Below are 20,087 nucleotides of genomic sequence, written 5' to 3' on the forward strand. Positions count from 1 at the left end.
GTGTACAGTAGTATTTACTTAGGTGTATTCCATTAAGTAAAAATACAGAGAGGGTTCTCAGATTAAATGTTTGAGAAATGCTGGGTTGAACCAAATTGAGTATTTTCTAAAAAAGAAGATATAATTATTTCCTAAACTTATTTGACCACAAAACCTCTTTTTCCTACTAAGCCTCTGGTGTAAGTAAAGTTCCATGAACATGGTTTGGGAAATGCTGGTCCTGGAAAAATCCAATCCATCCTTCAAGACTATGTTCAAGTCTCATTTCTGTCAGGAAGTTATCCAGGACTACTGCTAGTCGTACCTCCATCCTCCTTCTCAGGAATTCCTATAGCACTCATGGATACAACTGCATCATTTACAATTGAGCACACTGTGCTTAGCAGAAAGCTAGGGATATAGTAGGTGCTGAGTACATACGGGCTGACTGACAGATGAGAGAAGCTTTTTACTGGGATTACCACAGGACAATGTCAGTAAGGCAAATGCCCAAACTTCAGGTTTTCTAGGTGAATGCCTCCACTGAACTTTGCTACTTAAGCCTCATAGATATCAAAGACATGGGACAGCCTTTCTGCTTCAGTCTATTCTCACAAGAAAGAACAGAAAGGGAAACTTGTCCAAGGGGTTGAGGCCAATGAATTTCACCACAGGGAAGGCCAGTGCCCAGGGAACAAGCCCTATCAACTCCCACAGCTTCTATCTCCCCACCCGCCCTGCTGTCCTTCACTGTCTTTGGCTGAGAACTAGGGGTCTGCTTTAGGTCAACACCAGTAACAGTATCAGACATGCAGCAGACAGAACACATTAACCAACAGCCTCTGGTTTCCACTCCCAAAGGAAGTCGGTCTGCATTGTCCTGGATTTGGGATAGAGATGAGGGTTAACCTAGTAGTTCAACAGCCATACCTCCAAAACACATACATGCTCCCTTCTAGTCTAAGGCTCAGACAGCACATTAAAAGACAACTTGGAAAATGAACATATTGACTTCTTCACCCTCTCTATGGAAATTTCCCACCACATTATAAACCTGTGGTGGTTAAACCAGATCACACACCCTACTGCCCTTGTTACTGGGCAGCGGAAACTCATCTCCTCAAAAGCACAAGCTCCTTGATCTAGTCAGAAGTCCAAAGGCCGTGGTGTACACAGCGGTGTCACAACATGGAATATATCTCATATCTGGTTGCCTCTCTTGTTGTTGTTAGGTACCATCGAGTTGGTTCCAACTCATGGCAATCCCACGTAACAAGGAACAAAACACTGCCTGGCCCTGCACCATCCTCAGGATCGTTGTTATACCTGAGCCCATTGTTGCAGCCACTGTGTTAATCCACCTCATTGAGGGTCTTCCTCTTTTTCGCTGACCCTCTACCTTACCAAGCATGATGTCCTTCTCCAGAGACTGATCCCTCCTGACCACCTGCCCAAAGTATGTGAGACGAAGTCTCACCATCCTCGGTTCTAAGGAGCATTCTGGCTGATCTTTATCTCTTTTAATGATGTTAAAATTTAATACTCAGTTAGGTATTTTCAGCCGAATACAGCCTTTCATTTCATCAACCTTTCATTTAATGGTATTACCATCCATGGATGTTGGCTGCCTAGACCAACCATTTCATTAAAAAAAAAAAAAAATTTCATTAGAGCTTGAAAAATGATGATTTTCATTAGGAATTGGCAAAATGCTGATTTACAGGTGGCACACAACTCTCCCTATGAAGTATTCTAGCAAAAAAAAAAAAAAAAAGAACCTTAAAAGCTAATCAAACTTAGATGCAATTACTAATTTGTAGACAACAAGGGGGACAGAGAGTAAGTTAAGCAGCACTATGATGACACAATTAATAAAATCCAGGATTTAGGATTTAAAAAAAATGGGGGAGCGAGTAGGTCTCTTAAAGAGACCTATCAACAAAATGCAATGTGTGGATTGTGTGCATTCTGACTTAAATTATAAAAACATATTCATAGACAAACGGGAAAAAATGAACAGGGACTGGTATTAGATGATATTAGGGATTTACTGTTGTTAGGTGTGATTTTGGTATTGTGGTTTCATTATTTAAAAAAAAAAAGAGTCCTTATCTGTTAAGGTACCTATTGAAATATGAAGCATGAAATATGATGCCTGGGATTTGTTTTAAAATCCAGAAAAAAAAAAAAAGCGGGATGGGATAATGAATTATTGTTGTTGTTAGGTGCCACTGAGTCAGTTCTGACTCACAGTGACCCCATGCACAACAGAACGAAACACTGCCCGGTCCTGAGCCATTCTCACAATTGTTATCCTTGAGCCTATTGTTGCAGCCACTGTGTCAATTTATCTCAATGAGGGGCTTCTTCTTTTTCACTGACGCTCCAATTTACCAAGCATGATGTCCTTCTCCAGGGATTGGTCCCTCCTGATAACACATTTAAAGTACATGAGACAAAATCTGCTTCCTTCTAAAAGGCATTCTGGCTGTACTTCCAAGACAGATTTGTTCATTCTTCTGGCAGTCCATGGCATATCCAACATTCTTCGCCAATATCATAATTTAAAGGCTATCAATTCTTCTTCGGTCTTCCTTACTCATTGTCCAGTTTTCACATGAGGAGATTAAAAATACCACAGCTTGGATCGGGAGCACTTTAGTCCTCAAAACGCCATCTTTGCTTCTGAACACTTTAAAGAGGCCTTTTGCAGCAGTTTTGCGCGATGCAATTCTTTGATTTCTTGACTGCTGCTTCCATGGGCATTGATTGTGGACTCAAGTAAAATGAAATCCTTGACAGCTTCAATCTTTTGTTTATCATGATGTTGCTTGTTGGTCAAGTTGAGTGGATTTTTGTTTTACGTTGAGATGTAATCCATACTGAAGACTGTGGTCTTTAATCTTCACCATAAACTGCTTCAAGTCCTCTTCACTTTCAGCAAGCAAGGTTGTGGCATCTGCATGTCTGCAGACTGTTAATGAGTCTTCCTCTAATTGTGATACCGAGTTCTTCTTCTTCATATTATCTGCTCAGTATACAGACTGAATAAGTATGGTGAAAGGATAAAACCCTGATGCACACCTTTCCTGATTTTAAACTACTCGGTACCCCCTTGTCCTGTTCGAATGATTGCCTCTTGATCTATGTACAGGTTCCTCACGAGCACAATTATGTGCTCCGGAATTCCCATTCTTCATGATGTTATCCATAATTTGTTATGATCCATGGCCGAATGCCTTTACATAGTCAATAAAACACAGGTAAACATCTTTCTAGTATTCTCTGCTTTCAGCCAAGATCCATCTCACACCAGCAATGGTATCTCTTGTTCCACATCCCCTTCTGAATCCAGCTTGAACTTCTGGCAGTTCCCTGTTGATGTACTGCTGCAACCATTTTTTAATTATCTTTAGCAAAATTTTACTTATGTTTGATATTAATGATATTTTCAATAATTTCTGCATTCTGTTGGATCACCTTTCCTTGGAATGGGCACAAATATGGATCTCTTCCTGTCGGTTGGCCAGGTAGCTGTCTTCCAAATTTCTTGGCATAGATGAATGAGCACTTCCAGCATTGCATTCGTTTGTTGAAACATCTCAATTGGTATTCCATCAATTCCCAGAGCCTTGTTTTTTGCCAATGCCTTCAGTGCAGCTTGGGCTTCTTCTTTCAATACCATTGGTTCTTGATTATATGCTACCTCCTGAAATGGCTGAATGTCAACCAATTTTTTTTGGTACAATGACTGCATATTCCTTCCATCTTCTTCTGATGTTTCCTGGGTTGTTCAATATTTTGTCCATAGAATCCTTCAGTGTTGCAACTTGAGGTTTGAATTTTCAGTTCTTTCAGCTTGAGAAAAGCTGATTATGTTCTTCCCTTTGATTTTCTAACTCCGGGTCTTTGCACATTTCATTATACTTTGTCTGCTTTAGGCGCCCTTTGAAATTTTCTGTTCAGCTCTTTTACTTCATCATTTCTCCTGTTCGCTTTAGCTATTCAATGTTTAAATGCAAGTCAGAGTCTCCTCTGACGCCAATTTTGGTCTTTTCTTTCTTTCCTGTCTTCTTAATGACCTTTCGCTTTCTTCATGTATGATGTCTTTGATGTCATTCCACAGCTGGTCTGGTGTTCGGTCATTAGCACGCAATGTATCAGATCTCTTCTTGAAATGGTCTCTAAATTCAGGTGGGATACACTCAAGGTCGTACTTTGGCTCTTGTGGACTTGTTTTAATTTTCTTCAGCTTCAACGTGAACTTCCATATGAGTAAACTGATGGTCTCTTCCACAGTCGACCCTTGGCCTTGTTCTGATAGATGATATTGAGTTTCTCCATCGTCTCTTTCCATAGACATAGTTATTTGATTCCTGTGTATTCCATCCAGCAAGGTCCACATGTACAGTCACCATTTCTGTTGTTGAAAAAAAGGCATTTGTATGAATAAGTCGCCGATCTTGCAAAATTCAATCATGTGATCTCCACCAAGGCCGTATTTACCAATTACCGATTCTTCTTTGTCTCCAACTTCCACATTCCAATCACCGGTAATTATCAATGCATCTTGACTGCATGTTTGATCAATTTCAGCCTGCAGAAAATCTTCAATTTCTTCACCTTTGGCATTAGTGGTTGGTGCATAAATTCGAGTAATATTAACTGGTCTTCCTTGTAGCCGTATAGATATCATCCTATCTTTGACAACATTGTACTTCAGGACGGATCTTGAAATGTTTGTTTTGACAAGGAATGCAACGCCATTCCTCTTCAATTTTGTCATTCCTGGCATAGCAGGCTATATGGTTACTCAATTCAAGATGGCCAGCAACAGTGTATTTCAGCTCACTGATGCCTAGGATATCAATTTTTATGTGTTCTATTTCATTTTTGACTTCCGGTTTTCCTAGATTCATACTTCGTACATTCCCCATTCCGATTATTAATGGGTGTCTGTAGCTGTATCTTCTCATTTTGAGTCATGCCACATCAGCAAATGAACATCCCGAAAGCTTTACTCCATCCAGGTCATTAAGGTTGACTCTACTTTGAGGAGGCAGCTCTTTCCCAGTAGTATTAGAATGGCTTAGAAAGGGCCATATATATGTTGTGCTAACAAGTTAGATATGGGATTTCTAGGTGCTGTTTAAGGAGCCCTGGTGGCACAATGCTTAAGTGCCAGGCTGTTAACTGGAAGACTGGTGGTTCAAACCCACCAGCAGCTCCACAGGAGAAAGACCTGGCTATCTGTTCCCATAAAAATTACAGCCTAGAAAACTCTATGGGGCAGTTCTGCTCTATCACTTGGGGTTGCTATGATTTGAAATAGGCTCTACAACATCTAGCAACAACAGATGCTTCTTATTTTCCCTTTTCTCTTCCTGACCCCAGAGGATGCAAAGAGAGGGACTGCGAGATAGTGATGAGTCAACAACAAAGGGCTATAGATACTCCCATGCAGACAGGAGGACAGGGAGCCCTAGAGCAGGCTCTGGAAAGTGTGAGAGCACAGAGACCTGGAGGCCCCTATGTGCAAGACTGAGGAAGCCTTAGGATAGGACAGGAGTGAAACCTTTCCCATAGCCGGAAGGCACAGTGGTGGGAGGATAAGGTCAACACGTTCTTTTTGTCTCTGGGCCCCACTCTGGCTTATGATATCCCAATCCCCCCCATGCTTTCTGGTCACAGCTGTCACCAAGGAAAGGAGCAAATGCAGTTCCCACCCCAGCAAGAAGCTTTGAGGCTGGAGAAGGGTGCAGGTGCATACTCACATGCTATCAATGATCTTGAGGAAGATGCTGCAGTCCTGGAGCTGCAGCACAGCCTCCACAGGGTTAGCCACGTGAAGACTGTTCACCTGTGAGACATCAGGAAGAGCCTGGTAAAACAACTGCTGTATTATAAACACCAGAAGCAGTGTGGTTTGCTCCTTTTCCCAGATGTTGACAATTCCCCGCTCATTGTGAATGCCTCCATTCACAATGTAGGCTACAGGAACGAAGAAACAGTTCCAGGATTTTTAGTTTGAGCGAAGGCACGCTCCTGCACCCCATTTATCCAGTTAGTGCACTCCCATGACAGCCCCACGAAACACTACCAGCAGAGTCCCTCTGGCTTAAACTAAGAGTTTAAATTCTTCTAGGATATTCCAGCACTAGGGGTATACTTAAAATATAATTAGGTTCTGTAAGGATATACAGGAAAACCCTCATGGCGCAGTGGTTAAGAGCTACTAACCAAAATGTCAGCAGTTCGAAACCACCAGGTGCTACCTGGAAACTCTATGGGGCAGTTCTATCCTGTCTTATAGGGTCACTATGAGTCAGAATCGACTTGACGGCAACGGGCTTGGTTTTTTGAAGGATATATAAAGGAGTCCTGGTGGCACGGTGGTTAAACGCTTGGCTGCTAATCGAAACGTCAGCAGTTCTAACCCACCAGCTGCCCTGCAGGAGAATGATATGGCAGTCTGCTTCCATAAATATACAGCCTTGGAAACCCTATGGGGCAGTTCTACTCTGTCCTATAGGATTGCTATGAGTTGAAATCGGCTTAACCACAACGGCTAAGGATATATAAGAAACTGGTACCACCAATTCCTACCCTTACAGAGAGGAACTTTATGACCAAGAGTCTGAGAGGCAAAAAAGAAAGGCTTTTTACATTATGACCCTCTGCATTTCTTGAATTTTTATATTTTAGCCCTTTGTGTCTCTTGAATTTCTACATTATAATTGTTTGTATTGCTTGAATTTAGAAATGCCTACTCAAAAATTAAATATTACATGTATTTTATACACCCACACACACACATAAAATCTTATTATTGATGCATTTCTGATTCTTTCCAGATATAAAACTTTAGCTGAGGGGAGTACTCTGGGGGAACAGCATAATTAAAGGGAGGAAGGAACTGGCAATTCCAAAGAAAAAACTTCACAATTCTGATTCAACTGCACTGGCTTCCCTTCTCTGGCTTCAGGCAGGCACCCATCTAAATCAGTCTACACCACAAAAAATTTGCCAGGGGCCACATGCAAATGAGTCAGGTACACAGGCTATTCAACAGCCACATATGGTTGACTTCTGCAGGAAAACCTCATCAATTCCAGAGGCACTAAGTTCAGAAGTAGCCTGGGCTGAAGTTTACCTCCTACCTCCGTATTACCAAAGGAAGGAAGGGTTTGCTAAGCTAATGAATCACATATGCAAGACTACGGGGGGAGGGGAAGACTTAGCCTCCTTAAGAAACCAGGTATTTTTGAGAACTTCAGTATAGTGATTATGAGCAAACAAGTCAGAGATTGTTTATAAATGTGTTCTTTACAAAGCACTAGGCTGGGAGTCCCCCGATGTGGATTTTACAGCCAGATGCTCCACTAACCTCTTGAGACCTCTGTTAGCAACTTCATCTCTCTCTGTGCCTATTTTCTTACTAGTCAAATGATTGGAATTTCTACCTTATCTACCAAAGGAACAGTGTGGGCTCAAATGGGATTATGGATGCAAGAACACATTAAAAAAAATATAAAGTACTAAAAACAGGGTGCGAGTCCTTGGGTGGCACAAATGGTTAAGCGCTTGACTACTGCCCACAAGGCTATTGGTTCAAACTTGCCCAGAGGTGCCTCAGAAGACAGGCCTGGAGATCTGTTTCAGAAAGATCACACCCCTCAAAACCTTATGAGGCAGTTCTGCTCTGCAGTATATGAGCTTGCCATTAGTCAGAATCGAAATCAAGGCAACTAACAACAACAAAAGCAAGGTACTGTTACCAAAAGGTCAGCAGTTCAAACCCAACAGCTGCTCCAAGGCTTGGTGATCTGCTCCCACAAAGATTTCTGCCTAGGAAATTCTATGAGGCAGTTCTACTCTGTCACATGGGGTTGCTATGACTCAGAATCAACTTGACAGCACACAGCAACAATACTTATGATTAATAAAATAAAATAATAAACTAGGCCCAGCAAGCATTCTAGTACTTGGTAGTTAAAGTAGCTGCATGCACTGAGGAATCGATTAAAAAAAAATTCAGTAAATCAACTACTACCCAGAAACCCAGTGCCGTCGAGTTGATTCCGACCCATAGCGACCCTATAGGACAGAGTTGAACCGCCCCACAGAGTTTCCAAGGAGCACCTGGCGGATTTGAACTGCCGACCCTTTGGTTCGCAGCCATAGCACTTAACCACTACACCACCAGGGTTTCCAAATCAACTACTGATATATTTATTTCTGTTAAATATTAAAAACAACTTCTAGATGTATCTAAATTAAAATAAAGGTAAAAAATCAAGCACGGAATATAAAACATGACCTTTTATTGAAGTCGAAAAGGCAATATATTTATACCACCTTTTGAAAAAAGCTCAACCTAATCGGTAAGACCAGGCCAGTGTAAGTTTTCTAGGCAGATTCTGAATACACCAGGCCACAGTCCCTTTTCTACCTGCTGAAAATGAAGAGACTGCCAAGACTTAAGCATCCAAAAATATCTCTCTATAATATCTGCAATCTAGGCAAAACACTCAAGGGCTATGAATGCTGGTTTATTAACAAGATTAAAAAACCATACCAGTTAGCTGATTTTATCACCTGAGGAATCTGGATGCATCTCTGACACCAGGAAAGTGATAATACAGCAATAGTTTCTTTTGTGGATATAAAAATATATTTTCTTCTTTTGAATTATTTTGTTCTCAAATGAGAAATCATTTGAAAGTTGAAAAACTCTTTCATCCCTGTTAGTTGCAGTGGAGTAAATTCTGGTTCCTGGTGACCCCACCTGCGCACACTCAATGCAGAAAAGGCATGAGTGAGGACTGAGCTTACTCACGTGGGTGCTTAAGGTCATCGAATCTCAGAATTCCCTATAACAATTTCTTCATTATGACTTCTGGCTACAGAATAATTTCAAACAACAGTAAGTAAAAAAAAAAAAAATTTATTTTTACGTTATAAAATAATTACCGAAAATTCGTAAGACAAAAACAAAAAATCTGATTCTGATATTTTAACATATGTACTTTCAGCATTTTGTTGTATTTCCTTCCCATCTTTTTACTTACCTATGTCATTTTTTAAAAGCCACAGTTGTAATTACCACGTGTTTCCTGCACAACTCTTCTAACGTAACAGAAGCATTATTTCTTGCTGCTACAGCTTTATAAAATTCACTTTAACTACAATGATTTTTGTTTAAATTAAAAAATTCTACGTAATTATAGTTTAAGATTTTAATGCATGTACATTGTTAGTCTTGAGAAAAGTATTCAAGTATTTGCTGTTTGAAAACATGCTAGTATTGTGTCTGTTCTTCTCTGTAATGGTAGCAGTCATTATAAAAACAAGCCTAACCTAGATAAGTAATTAGATCGACTTACAGCAATATGGCTAAAGAATCCCCCAATATTCACAATTACCCCACTTAACTAGAGACGTTTCTCATTGTTCGCCACAACCCAACCAGCCTTTTCTTTGTGGGGGTAGCAGGAGGAAGGGACAAAGTTTCTAATATGGGTATAAAACACCAAAATATATATAAAATATAAATTTTTTATATACCTATTTTAAACTCTACAACTAAAATTTGCATCTATTTCAGAAACTGAAGACTAAGAAAGCATATTTTGTACGTTAAACACATTAATTCCTGACCAGAGATTTGATCATGATTAAAGACAATCTGCCTTATTAAGTACACCCTTATTGGAAACTGGAGCACTAGTGGCGCAGTGGGTAACAGCTCAGCTGCTAACCAAAAGGTTAGCAGTTCAATCCACTAGCCATTCCTTAGAAACCCTATGGGGCAGTTTTGCTCTGTCCTATATGGTCACTATGAGTTGGAATTGACTCAACGGCAATGGGTCTGCCTGTTTTTTTTTTTGGTTTGAATTAGAAATTAAAATTCAATTCCTTTAAAATATTCTCTAATTAAAAAAAAAATTTAAAAAGTGGTTCTTCAATTGGCCCAGATTGGTCAATAGTCAGGGTGACTACTAAAACACCTTCTGCCAACTAGCACGCCCTGGCAGTATTTTAAGTATTAAGAGCCTAGCATTTGAGATACTACAATAAATGGTTTTGTGCATGGCTGTGCTAAGTGTTTTTTATACACGTTATCTCGTTAACCTCGTAATAACCCCATGAGGTGGTATCATTATTATTATTAACCCTATTTTAAAAACGAGACACTGGAGCTTAAGTAAGCTCTGGGCCAGAGCTGTGATTCTTAGCCGGGTTGTCTGACTCCATGCTCCCTATCAGTATACTCTATGGCCTATTCTGTTTCTCTGTAGCTTTAAATACCCAATGCTCTGTATCATTTTGTCATTTGCATTATCCCTGGCAGAAAAACCTAGCAGAAGGACAATGGAAGTCAACAGTCAACAGAAATCAACAGAAACACAGTAAATAGAATGAGAACCTTGCCCTAGGATTAAAGGCCTCTGAAGACAAAGTCCCTGCATCTGTCAGTCAGTAAGGTTCAGCGTCAACTCTTATAGGTAGAAAAAATGCACAAGCAGCAGATGAAGATGAGTTTCCATGCACTCTTCCCATGGCCACAGGGGAATATATACACCGTAGAGAAGTCACTCTTCTAAGCTACAGAAGTAGAGTCATGGATCATGGTAGCAGCAACATCCTCAGAAGTAATAAAAGTTAAAAACTAAGTGAAAAGGCAAAATAAATAATAAACAAATAAAAATTTTTAAAAAAACAAACCTGTATTTATTTAATCTGGGGATGAGAAGATTTTACCCAGCTCTGTCTCCTAGAAAACTCTTCTCTCACCCCTCCCAATCTTCCCGGAAAAACTTAGCAAACAAAGGAGAGGAAGACCACTCACCCACGCAAGGAGTGCAGCCCCCCGGGTAGCATGGAGCGTCATCTTGGTGATGCCAGGCAGTCACTCCAATGCACCTGGAACCCAAGAGAGGAAGAAGAGCAGTTAATAATATCAGACAACCATGACGAAGACTTAAATAAATCACTCTTCACTCATCACTTAATTTAACAAGGCACCATGAGAATATATAATTTATCATATCACAGCTGACAGTAAAGAATCCCGCATTTAATTCAAGGTCCACGAGCTCCAATATCAATCTTTCAGTTCCATGGAAAATATAACATTCAAAGTTGGGCTTCAGCCCTGCTCTTTGGGGCATGGTGCCCATAAGTATGGAACAAACATGATTTTTCAGACAGACCTAGGTGTGAGTGCTGATTCCAAGTGACCGCGGTCATATGACCTTGGACAAGTTAACAGTCTATCTTCATCCACAAAATGGGATCTCCAAATATCTCTCTGGATTATTGTGATGCTTAAAGATAAATAACACAATGCCTGATACATGGTAGGTATTCAATATATTCTTAAGCAGATTTTTGGCTCTTTCTGAAGTTACTCAAATTTCACCTAATGAATAATAAGCAAGTCCTTGGGGGGAAATTCTGGATTTTCATACTCCCCACAGAAATGTCAAAGTCAAGGCTCAAATGGGGGACTGGGCATATCCAAGCCCAGGCCTCTAGATGAGGCCAAGCCCAATTCTGGAGGAGATCCCATGGGGTATCTAATGAAAAATAAGGTACTTGTTCTGGTATTCTTACCCCCAATTCCTCTGCCCATTGGGAATTTGCCATCTGCCTGCCAGCCTACCCAAGAGACCACAAAACTGGTGACTAAATATTCCCCAACACCTCCTAGCAGCCCCCACACTTCCCACAAATCCACATGGGAGCACTTAGTCCCACCCTTACCTGCTGTCTTACGTGCTCAGTCTGCCTTTAGTCTAGAAGGAGGGACAAGAGTGGCATAGCCATATCATCTAAAATCTCCCCTGCGTCTTAGCATCTCCAAGGTTGGGGGCTCTGTGAAACTAAGATTTGCTAAACACTTACTGTATGCAAGGTACTGAGGATAAGAAAGACACAGTTTTTCCCTACAAGGTGCTCATTGTCTAGTTGGGAAGAAAGATATATAAATGTGATCTTTCACTCCCCATCATCTCTTGGTCCCTTCTAGCCTGGTGTATTCTCATTATCAACCAACCAAAACGGTACTTCCTGAGTCCCTACATATGTTCATCCTGTGTTGGAAGCTACATGTAAAATGGGAGACAACTACATGGTCCCTGCCTCTGAGGGGCTTACAGCTAGGTGAGGAGTAAAATTAGATATGAAGCACTGCATAATAGAGTAATTAAATGCTAAATATAGCTAAATGTTAATTATATTAAGTACTTCCTGACGCTGCAAAACTGAACATGAGTCCATGGTCATACCAACGTCACAATCTTGGAAATGAGCCAATTCACCTGGGCTTTGGCAAGACCAAGTGAAGTAGTTAAAGGAGTTCTCAGAAGGGCTGAGATGCTAACGGGCTTTTGTGTTCCTTGGTCTTGGATGATTTTCACCAAGCATGGCTTACCGTTCGGGCCAAGCAAGGATGAAGGCAGGTAGCTTCAACTATTGTACTGCGATAAGGCTTTTCAGGTGGCTGGCCAACCTAAAGCTAGAGGGACAACGAAGGGGCAGCAGCCAAATGCTCAATTGGTGCTTCTTAAAAAAATAAAGTCTCTGAGCTATTTAGTAACATGGGAAGCAGATCATCTCCCCCTCATCTGGAGTGGGCTGCCTATAGATCTGCCCTCCTTTTGATGAGGCCCAAAATGTCAGTCAGAAATTTTATTTTCAACCTGCCCCCACTGATAGATTTCACAGCTGTGCTGCTAAAAATGACCTGAGGTTTAACTAACTTCTTCCCTTCATCTTAGGGGCAAAACATACAACCCCTTGCATCCTCCCAGGAGAGCCTGACTAAAACTAGCTCATCAATGCTTAGGAAAACCCAGTGTCAAGGCCAAAATGCCTTTTTTCTGTGCTCCCCAGGCATAGAAATGGAGGAATCCAACACTCAGCACTAGAACTGAAGGACTCTGTCAGCTCAAATCCCATAAAAGGGCACTTTCTCAGGGACAGGACACCCAGGTGAGAGGTTTTAGGTGAACCCAGTCACTTATTCATCTCTGGGTTATGGCATAGCTAGTCCTCGGCACTGGGACTATAGCTTTAAACAGGCCTTGGCTTGGAACCCAGGGCTCCCAGCCAGAGCACCATCCTCCCCACCCTCCCCCTGAAATCTGAAGCAGGCCCCACCCAGAAGACTGGGTGATGGTGATGGAAAAACAGATCCCCTAGATTGTATGCCTGGAACTACTTCACACAAGGATCTGCAGAGACCCATCCCAACTCAACCATGCATGCCCCCAACCCACAATCAACAAATAAAACATTGGAATGCGATGTGGGATGCAGGCCCTCTGGAGCAACTTTGGAGTTCCCACCTGGTTGATCAAAAAAAAGAAATGCCCCCAGAATCTATAACAGAAGCTTCGCAGAGCTGGTAAGGCACCTTCTATTTTCCCTGGGCTCAAGAACCAAGATAAAGAACAAGCTGCCTTATAAGCTAAAGGCCTTACATCCTCTTTACAACTCCAGAACTGACATAACGCAACTCCCCCACATCAGGACCAACTCCCACACTTAGAGAAACCCATGGAAGATATACCAGAACAAGGAAAATCACACTCGAGAGACGTACAGCCACTTGGCCTGCGCCCACTCTGGGTCATAAAGAGTTAAAAGCTAGCTATGGTTCCCTACTAGGGCTGAAGCTAATGCAAACCACCTGCTCAGATGTAGGAACCAGGGCTAGAGGGTCAGGTTGCTAAGCTCTATGATCTGGTCTGAAAAAGCTTCAGTTTGAGGGCAGAGCAAGTGATAGGCTGAAGGCCAGAGGGCCTGGGTTTTAGCAACATTATTCTCCTCACCCAGCCTCCCATCCTGGGCACCAGCTCCTTTTGAGACCGTCTGTGAGCCACTTATTACCTGCCTAAAACACCAGCCCTACCTCAAGATAACACCAAAGTAACCTTTGGTCCCAGAGAGCTGCTAAACTGCATTGCTCTCTTAGTTCATGGACCCTTACCTCCCCTAAGCCCTCATTCCCTTAGGTGCCAACTCCTACACCCAAAATTTCAGGACCCAAAGCCCATCCTTCCCCCTGAGCCCCACCCTCTCTACCCAGTGCTTTTAAAGGCCCACAAATTCATAGCTCATAAAGGAAATGGCTGCTTAACCGGAGAGCCTGCCTACCTCTAGCCACAAGAATTCCAAAATTTGCATCCTTTTCTAAAAAGGATACTCCTCTATCTGAAAGACATACAAAGAGTGAACCCCTGATCCTGGGCTCCACCTCTTCTAACTTGGGAGGGATCTATCAGGAGGCAGAGGCAAGGAGGCACCCAGGACTCATCTGGTAGGTCACTCCAGAAACCAAAAACCAAACTAAAACCATTGCCTTCGAGTCAATTCTGACTCATAGAAACCCTACAGGACCGAGTAGAACTGCTCCGTAGGGTTTCCAAGGAATGGCTGGTGGACTCGAATGGCTGAGCAGGGGAGCTCTTAACCACTGCGCAGCCCAGCAAAAGCCAAGCTGTGGCCACAGGCTATCTCACCATTAAGAGAATAGAACTATATTTGCTGGTGCATCCCCTGCCTCAGAGAAGGTTAAAAGGCCAAAGGACCGGCAGTTCCTAGAAAAGTTAAGTAAAGAAAAACACAAACCTTTTCAGCTCCTCAGGAGTCCACAGTAGACTGTTAGGCCCAAGTCCAAAGGGTCCCTATGGACACCTGAGGTCAGGAGCAAACCAAACAGCTAGCTGAGTGTATTCCCTGGTCCCACTAAAGGGACTACCTCTGGGCTCAGGCCTGTTCCTCTTCACACAGACCACTTTTTTGGGCCAGAGCCCCAGGGCCCTAAAGGGGAATAAGGGAGAGATTGTAGGGGAAACCAGGATTTCCCTGCTTTCTTCAAAAGTGCCTTACTAATACTGCCCCTTCCCTCCATGCCTCTGTAGGGTCTAGATCAGAAGAATGTGGGCAAAAGGGCTGCAATTCTCAACTAGAGCTGGAGCCTGCAGCCACATTACACGCACACGGACACACACACTGGGGCCTGCAGCCACATTATCCACCCACCCACACACATACATACACACACACACCCCTGAGCCCACTCCAGCAGTTCACCAGTACCTGCCCCCACCGCTATATTCACAACCCCTGGTCCCAACCAGCTAATAAAATGAACCTGTTTTCACTTCCCACCACCGCGTACACACCCAGGGCCTCACGCAGGAATGAAGCCCTCTCCTGAGCTCTCTCTACAGCTCAACGTGCAGGCGCACACGCTTTCCCCCTCTGAACAAAAACACGCTGACATCTACGTGAAGGGGAAAGAAAGCAACCCTCTGAAAGGCGCCAACTCCCGGATGTTGGCAAGCTCTGCTCCCAGAGCCTGCTTCCGAGTATGTTTACTTGCTCTCCCTCTCCCCTCCCTCCCCTTTAAGGATGGCGCAGGAAAGGGAGGTGAGGGGGGAGAATCCACCCCACCCCCTCATCCATGTTTAAACAAAAACCCAGAAAAAGAATGAAGGAGAAAAAGTCTCAGTGCAGGGGGGCCTTACCAGACTCCTAAAGCCAAACGTACCTACAGGTTTTAATCCGCCATTAGCATTTAAATCTTGAAAGGAGAGGAGGAGGGGGCCTAGTGGAAAATAACCCCACACACAAAAGAAAAGTTGTTGGTTTTCTTCTCAGTCAGCCTGGCAGGAGCGATCTTCCTGGCTGACAGCCAGAAGTGCGTCACAACCAGGAGTCTGCTTTCTTTAAAGGCACAGCAAGCTTCCGCGATCTGGGAGCGACAGCAAAGCAGAGAACGCTCAGGCCGGGGGGGGGGGGGGGGGGGTGTGTGCCCGAAGAGAGGAGGGGCTGCAAAGGCTTGGCCCCCGAACAAGAGAATAAAACACATTTAGGGGGGGAAGGGGAAGGGGCCACGAGCTAGGACAATTACTGAACTGCAACAGAGACAAGAGCCAAGCCAGACTGTGGCCTAAACACACAAAACACATCTCCCAGTGGCCTGCCTGACAAACCTGTTATCACCGACACTCCCCCTTTCGTCTTTCCTCCACCCAGGCCTTAAGACAGCAGTGACAACCTGTCCATATCTCTGGGCAGCAAAGGAAGGGTAGGCCCTGAGGATTAGATCAGCCCCTGCCTGGCGGAGCAGGGCAGGGAGGAAGACCCGGGAACAGAGACTTTGAAGAGCAAGTGAAACGCAGGCCCTTTTCACAGGGCAGCTTCCTGCTGGCTCCAGGGCGGGCTTTAAGCACACACATGCAGCTCACACACAAAGCGCCTCACCTCCTTCCGCGGGCGCGCCTGCCCTGGGACATGGCCACCCCCCAAGCCCATTCCCCGAGGGAGACTCTCCAGCCCGTACCTTCTGAGTGGCAAGGCCAGGATGCCGCGCTGGGCCCGCTCCTCCCCCTTGGCTACCCAAACAAGAAGCCCAGGCAGATTCTGGCGCTGGAGTGCAGGCCTGCGCTGTCCTGTCTGGGTGGCTGCGTGCTATTGTCGACTGTAGAATGGCCGCCAAAATCCCAGCTGTGCTGCCAGAACCTAATCCCCTGTTCCGCTGAGCATTTGTGGGGAGGGGCCGAAGGGCAAAGGCATGGACCGAGTACGAGTACAGCAGGCACTGGCTGCAGCCCCTTAACAGACACGGGCACTGGAACCCATCAGCCAAACCTACAGGCTCTGCCTCTCCTACAGGGCAGAAAAAAAAAGATGTCTGCCTCTTCGCAGGCAAAACCACAGCGTTTCCACCAGTGAGCAACGACCTTCACCAAGGCTACTGAGAGAAACCCACCAGACGGTTAAAAGGAAACCCCTCCATCTGACTTTCACTCATACCTCTTAACATTTATTGAACACCTACTACGTGCAAGGCACTGCTATAGGACACTATAAGGAGCATACAAGGATAAATTAGACCCAGCATCTGCACTAAGGTAGCTTATAATTCAACAGGAGACCCAAAATGTAATGCAAAAATTATATTTCAAGAAAGTATGTGCTAAGTATCACAAAAAGATAGAATAAAGAAAAATTCTATCAGTTGAGATAGAAGACTAAGAAAGCTAACTGATATTCTAAAATAGATCTTGAAAATAAATCAAACCAAACCCATTGCCACTGAGTTAATTCTGACTCATAGACCCTTTAGCACCTCTATAGGACCGAGCAGAACTGCCCCATAGGGTTTCCAAGGAGCAGCTGGTGGATCTGAACTGCTGACTTTTGGTTAGCAGCTGAGCTCTCAACCACTGGACCACCAGGATCCAGATCTTGAAATACATAGGTAGAATTTTCCCCAGATGGAAATGGAGAGGAGTGGGCAAGAAGGGAAAGCAGAGAGGAGATGTGGAAACAGATGGAGAATAGCCTAGAAGGGTGAGTTGGGATTAGAAAGTTGGAGAATCTTGAACTTCCAGGAATCAACTAAAGGTTTGAAGGCTTATTTTGTTGTTTTTAACACAGACATGTGGTATGATGAGAACTGTGCTTTAGGAAGATTAACCTGGTTTATAAATGAATGGGACTAGCAGCCGGGAGATGATGAATCAGGAGGCTGCCACAATAGACAGAAGACAGATAATTAGTACTCGAAGGAAGATAAGGTAAGTGAGAATAGGAGTGAGGAGACATTGTGGAGACAGAATGAAGAGACCTTAATAACGGTCTGGAAGCAGGGAGAGGAACTGTAGAAGGGCGGAAGGTGTAAGGGATGGTTGGGAGAATGGAGAGGTCATACACAGAATTAAGCTGGGACTCGGGTCTGGGAGAGACAACGTGAATCATGTTAGAACAAGAGAAGTGGGGTTAATCAATAGCAGCTAATGCTTACATGCTGTATACTATGTTCCAGGCACCATTCTACAGACCTATTGTGTATTAACTCAATTATCTTAAAAACTCATTTAGTGAAGTAGGTACTATTATCACTCCACTTTACATATGAGAAAACTGAGCCACAGAAATTAAACATTTTGACCAGGATCACACAGCTAGTAGACTGCTGAAATCTATACCACTTGCTGCTAACTATGTGACTCTGACATGTAACCTCTGAGCCTCAATATTCCTATTTGTAAAAAAAAAGATCAAAATACCTACTTTATAAGGTTATAATGAGGATTAATCAATAACATCTCTAAGGTGCCTAACACACTTAACAAATGTTAGTTCCTGTTTGGGCAGTTGGTGGCCTGTCACAATTATCCAAGCAGAAGTTAGATCACCATTTGTTAGGGAAGCTAGGAGGCATGCCTTCCTGGGTCCTCAGGATGCCCACCTTCCATCAAGTCTGCCTCTCTAGATTTTATTTAAAGGTCCAGCTCAAATCCCAGCTCCTCAAGTATTTCCAAACAGGTAACAGTGGTTATCTCGGGAGAGAGTTAGATTATGAGGAACGTTAACCTTCTACACTGTATGTCTCTGTTATGTCTGATTTTTTATAAAAAATAACTGAATTTATTACATCGGTGATCAGAAGAATGTGTCTTCACCCTGCGTTTGGTACTTGTACTGTCTAACATGTATAAGCATGAAAGTATTGTCTTCACACCTAGAATGTAAATCGCTTCCGGGCATAAACTCTCTCTTTCCCTATGATCCTCCAGAGTACCTAGCATGCTAGGGCTAGTTGAATCTGTTCCACTCAACTGTATGTGGATGGTAGGTTCCCGAATCCAACCTGCTGGCCACTCCAGAATGACTGTGGTGAGTGGTGGTGGTTGGCAGGGGTGGGGATAGTCAGACTAAAGCCCATTGCTACAGAGACCTCCCATCACCCTGTTTCTCCTCACAGGCCCTTTAGCCTATTCCCACAGTGTTGCTTTTAATCTGTGGTTAGCAATCGCTATTAGTAGAAAGGGAAGTTCTTATTCAAAGGAGCACCACAAAACCAAAGGCAAAGTAAAACCCAAAACTTTTATAGAAAAGCGAAGTGGCAAACACAATTTAATGACTGGCACAATCAATATTCCAGAAAAAAAAATGAGGTAAAACTAGAAGGCAGGCCTACTAAAACTGCCCTGGCTACATCTGGTATTATGTCAGCCCGAAGCTCCCTAACTTAAGATAAAATCGATACTGTGTCTCAAAAGAGGAAGAGAAGTTTCCTCACCCCACCCCCTTGCTCCAAACTCAAGACAACAGCTTCCAGCTGTGCAGCCTCAGAGAGGCTCAAGTCTCCTCTGGAAGCTCTCTTCTAAGTTGCCAAGCCGCCACACTGCGCCCGCCCTTCAGGACAGCCCAGGGAGCCAGGCCAGTTTCTCCAGCCTCTCCCTCCCCCAGCACAGCAGCCACTCCGCTCTGGTGGCAGGGGCAGAATTTCCCCACCCCTCTTTGCAGCCTAGCCAGGCGGCAGACAGGCCACATGGCTCCTGCCTGATTCCACACGCCTCTGCTCATTGTCTCATTGGCCCCACAAGACTGGGATATGAGTGGTAAAACCATTTAAAAAAGGAAGAAAATGACTAACACGAAATTCAGGATAGAGGTTGGGGGGGGAGGGTGATAATTCATATACCCACAGGGTGCTTCAAAGTGTCTGGTAATCTCCTGAGCTCGGTGGCAGGTGCATGGGTATTCATTTTATTACTATTGCTCAAAATGTAAACATTATAGTTTTTAATGTACATTACCGTTTTATAAAAGTTTAAACAAAAAAGACAGAGGGAGAGCAATTCCCCAGAGATTGTGCCCGGAAGTGGGATGGTTCTAATATAAATTAATTAGCCTGGCATTCAAAGTCCTCCATGACCTGGTCCCAGTCTTACCTTCTAGAGTCATTTATGCCCTTACTGAAGCCCTCCACCCACCAGGCTGTTTTCTCACTGTCCTCTGAACTTCCCTCTCAGCCTGTTAGCCTGGAAGGGAAGCCTGCTGGAGGAAGCCATAAGCTAGGGTCAATAAAGCCTCTCCCACAGTCCCTACATGCCCTCTCACCAGGCAAGTTGGCGGGAAACATGCTCTTATGGGTGCACTGCCCTATGCAATACCTTCTAGTCTTTTCTCTGCAACACGATGTCCTGGCATAATATCTAAAGACTCTTATTGTTGTTGTTATTACTATTGTAATTAAGAGCTAACATTTATTGAGCACTTACTATGTGCCAGGCACA

At 43.6% G+C, this 20,087-nt stretch overlaps 1 protein-coding gene across 11 annotated transcripts in view; it reads right to left on the reverse strand.

Annotated features, from left to right (window-relative positions):
• NUMA1 (nuclear mitotic apparatus protein 1) overlaps positions 1 to 20,087 on the reverse strand; it is a 91,115-nt gene that overhangs the window by 22,243 nt on the left and 48,785 nt on the right. For 4 of the 11 annotated variants that reach the window (XM_064288611.1, XM_023539000.2, XM_010599619.3 and 1 more), the window contains 2 exons: positions 10,832 to 10,905; positions 5,754 to 5,839 (listed from right to left, as the gene is read on the reverse strand). In XM_064288611.1, coding sequence (XP_064144681.1) covers positions 5,754 to 5,839; positions 10,832 to 10,873 — 128 coding nt within the window. In that variant the 5' untranslated portion in view covers positions 10,874 to 10,905. Of the gene's footprint in view, positions 1 to 5,753; positions 5,840 to 8,577; positions 8,758 to 8,818; positions 8,852 to 10,831; positions 10,906 to 14,619; positions 14,812 to 15,544; positions 15,749 to 15,989; positions 16,192 to 16,339; positions 16,666 to 20,087 lie in introns of those variants that run through there. The other 7 variants (XM_010599618.2, XM_064288608.1, XM_064288613.1 and 4 more) reach the window with 7 other exon arrangements.

Source organism: Loxodonta africana, chromosome 7, assembly GCF_030014295.1.
Source record: "Loxodonta africana isolate mLoxAfr1 chromosome 7, mLoxAfr1.hap2, whole genome shotgun sequence".
Lineage (NCBI taxonomy): Eukaryota > Metazoa > Chordata > Mammalia > Proboscidea > Elephantidae > Loxodonta > Loxodonta africana.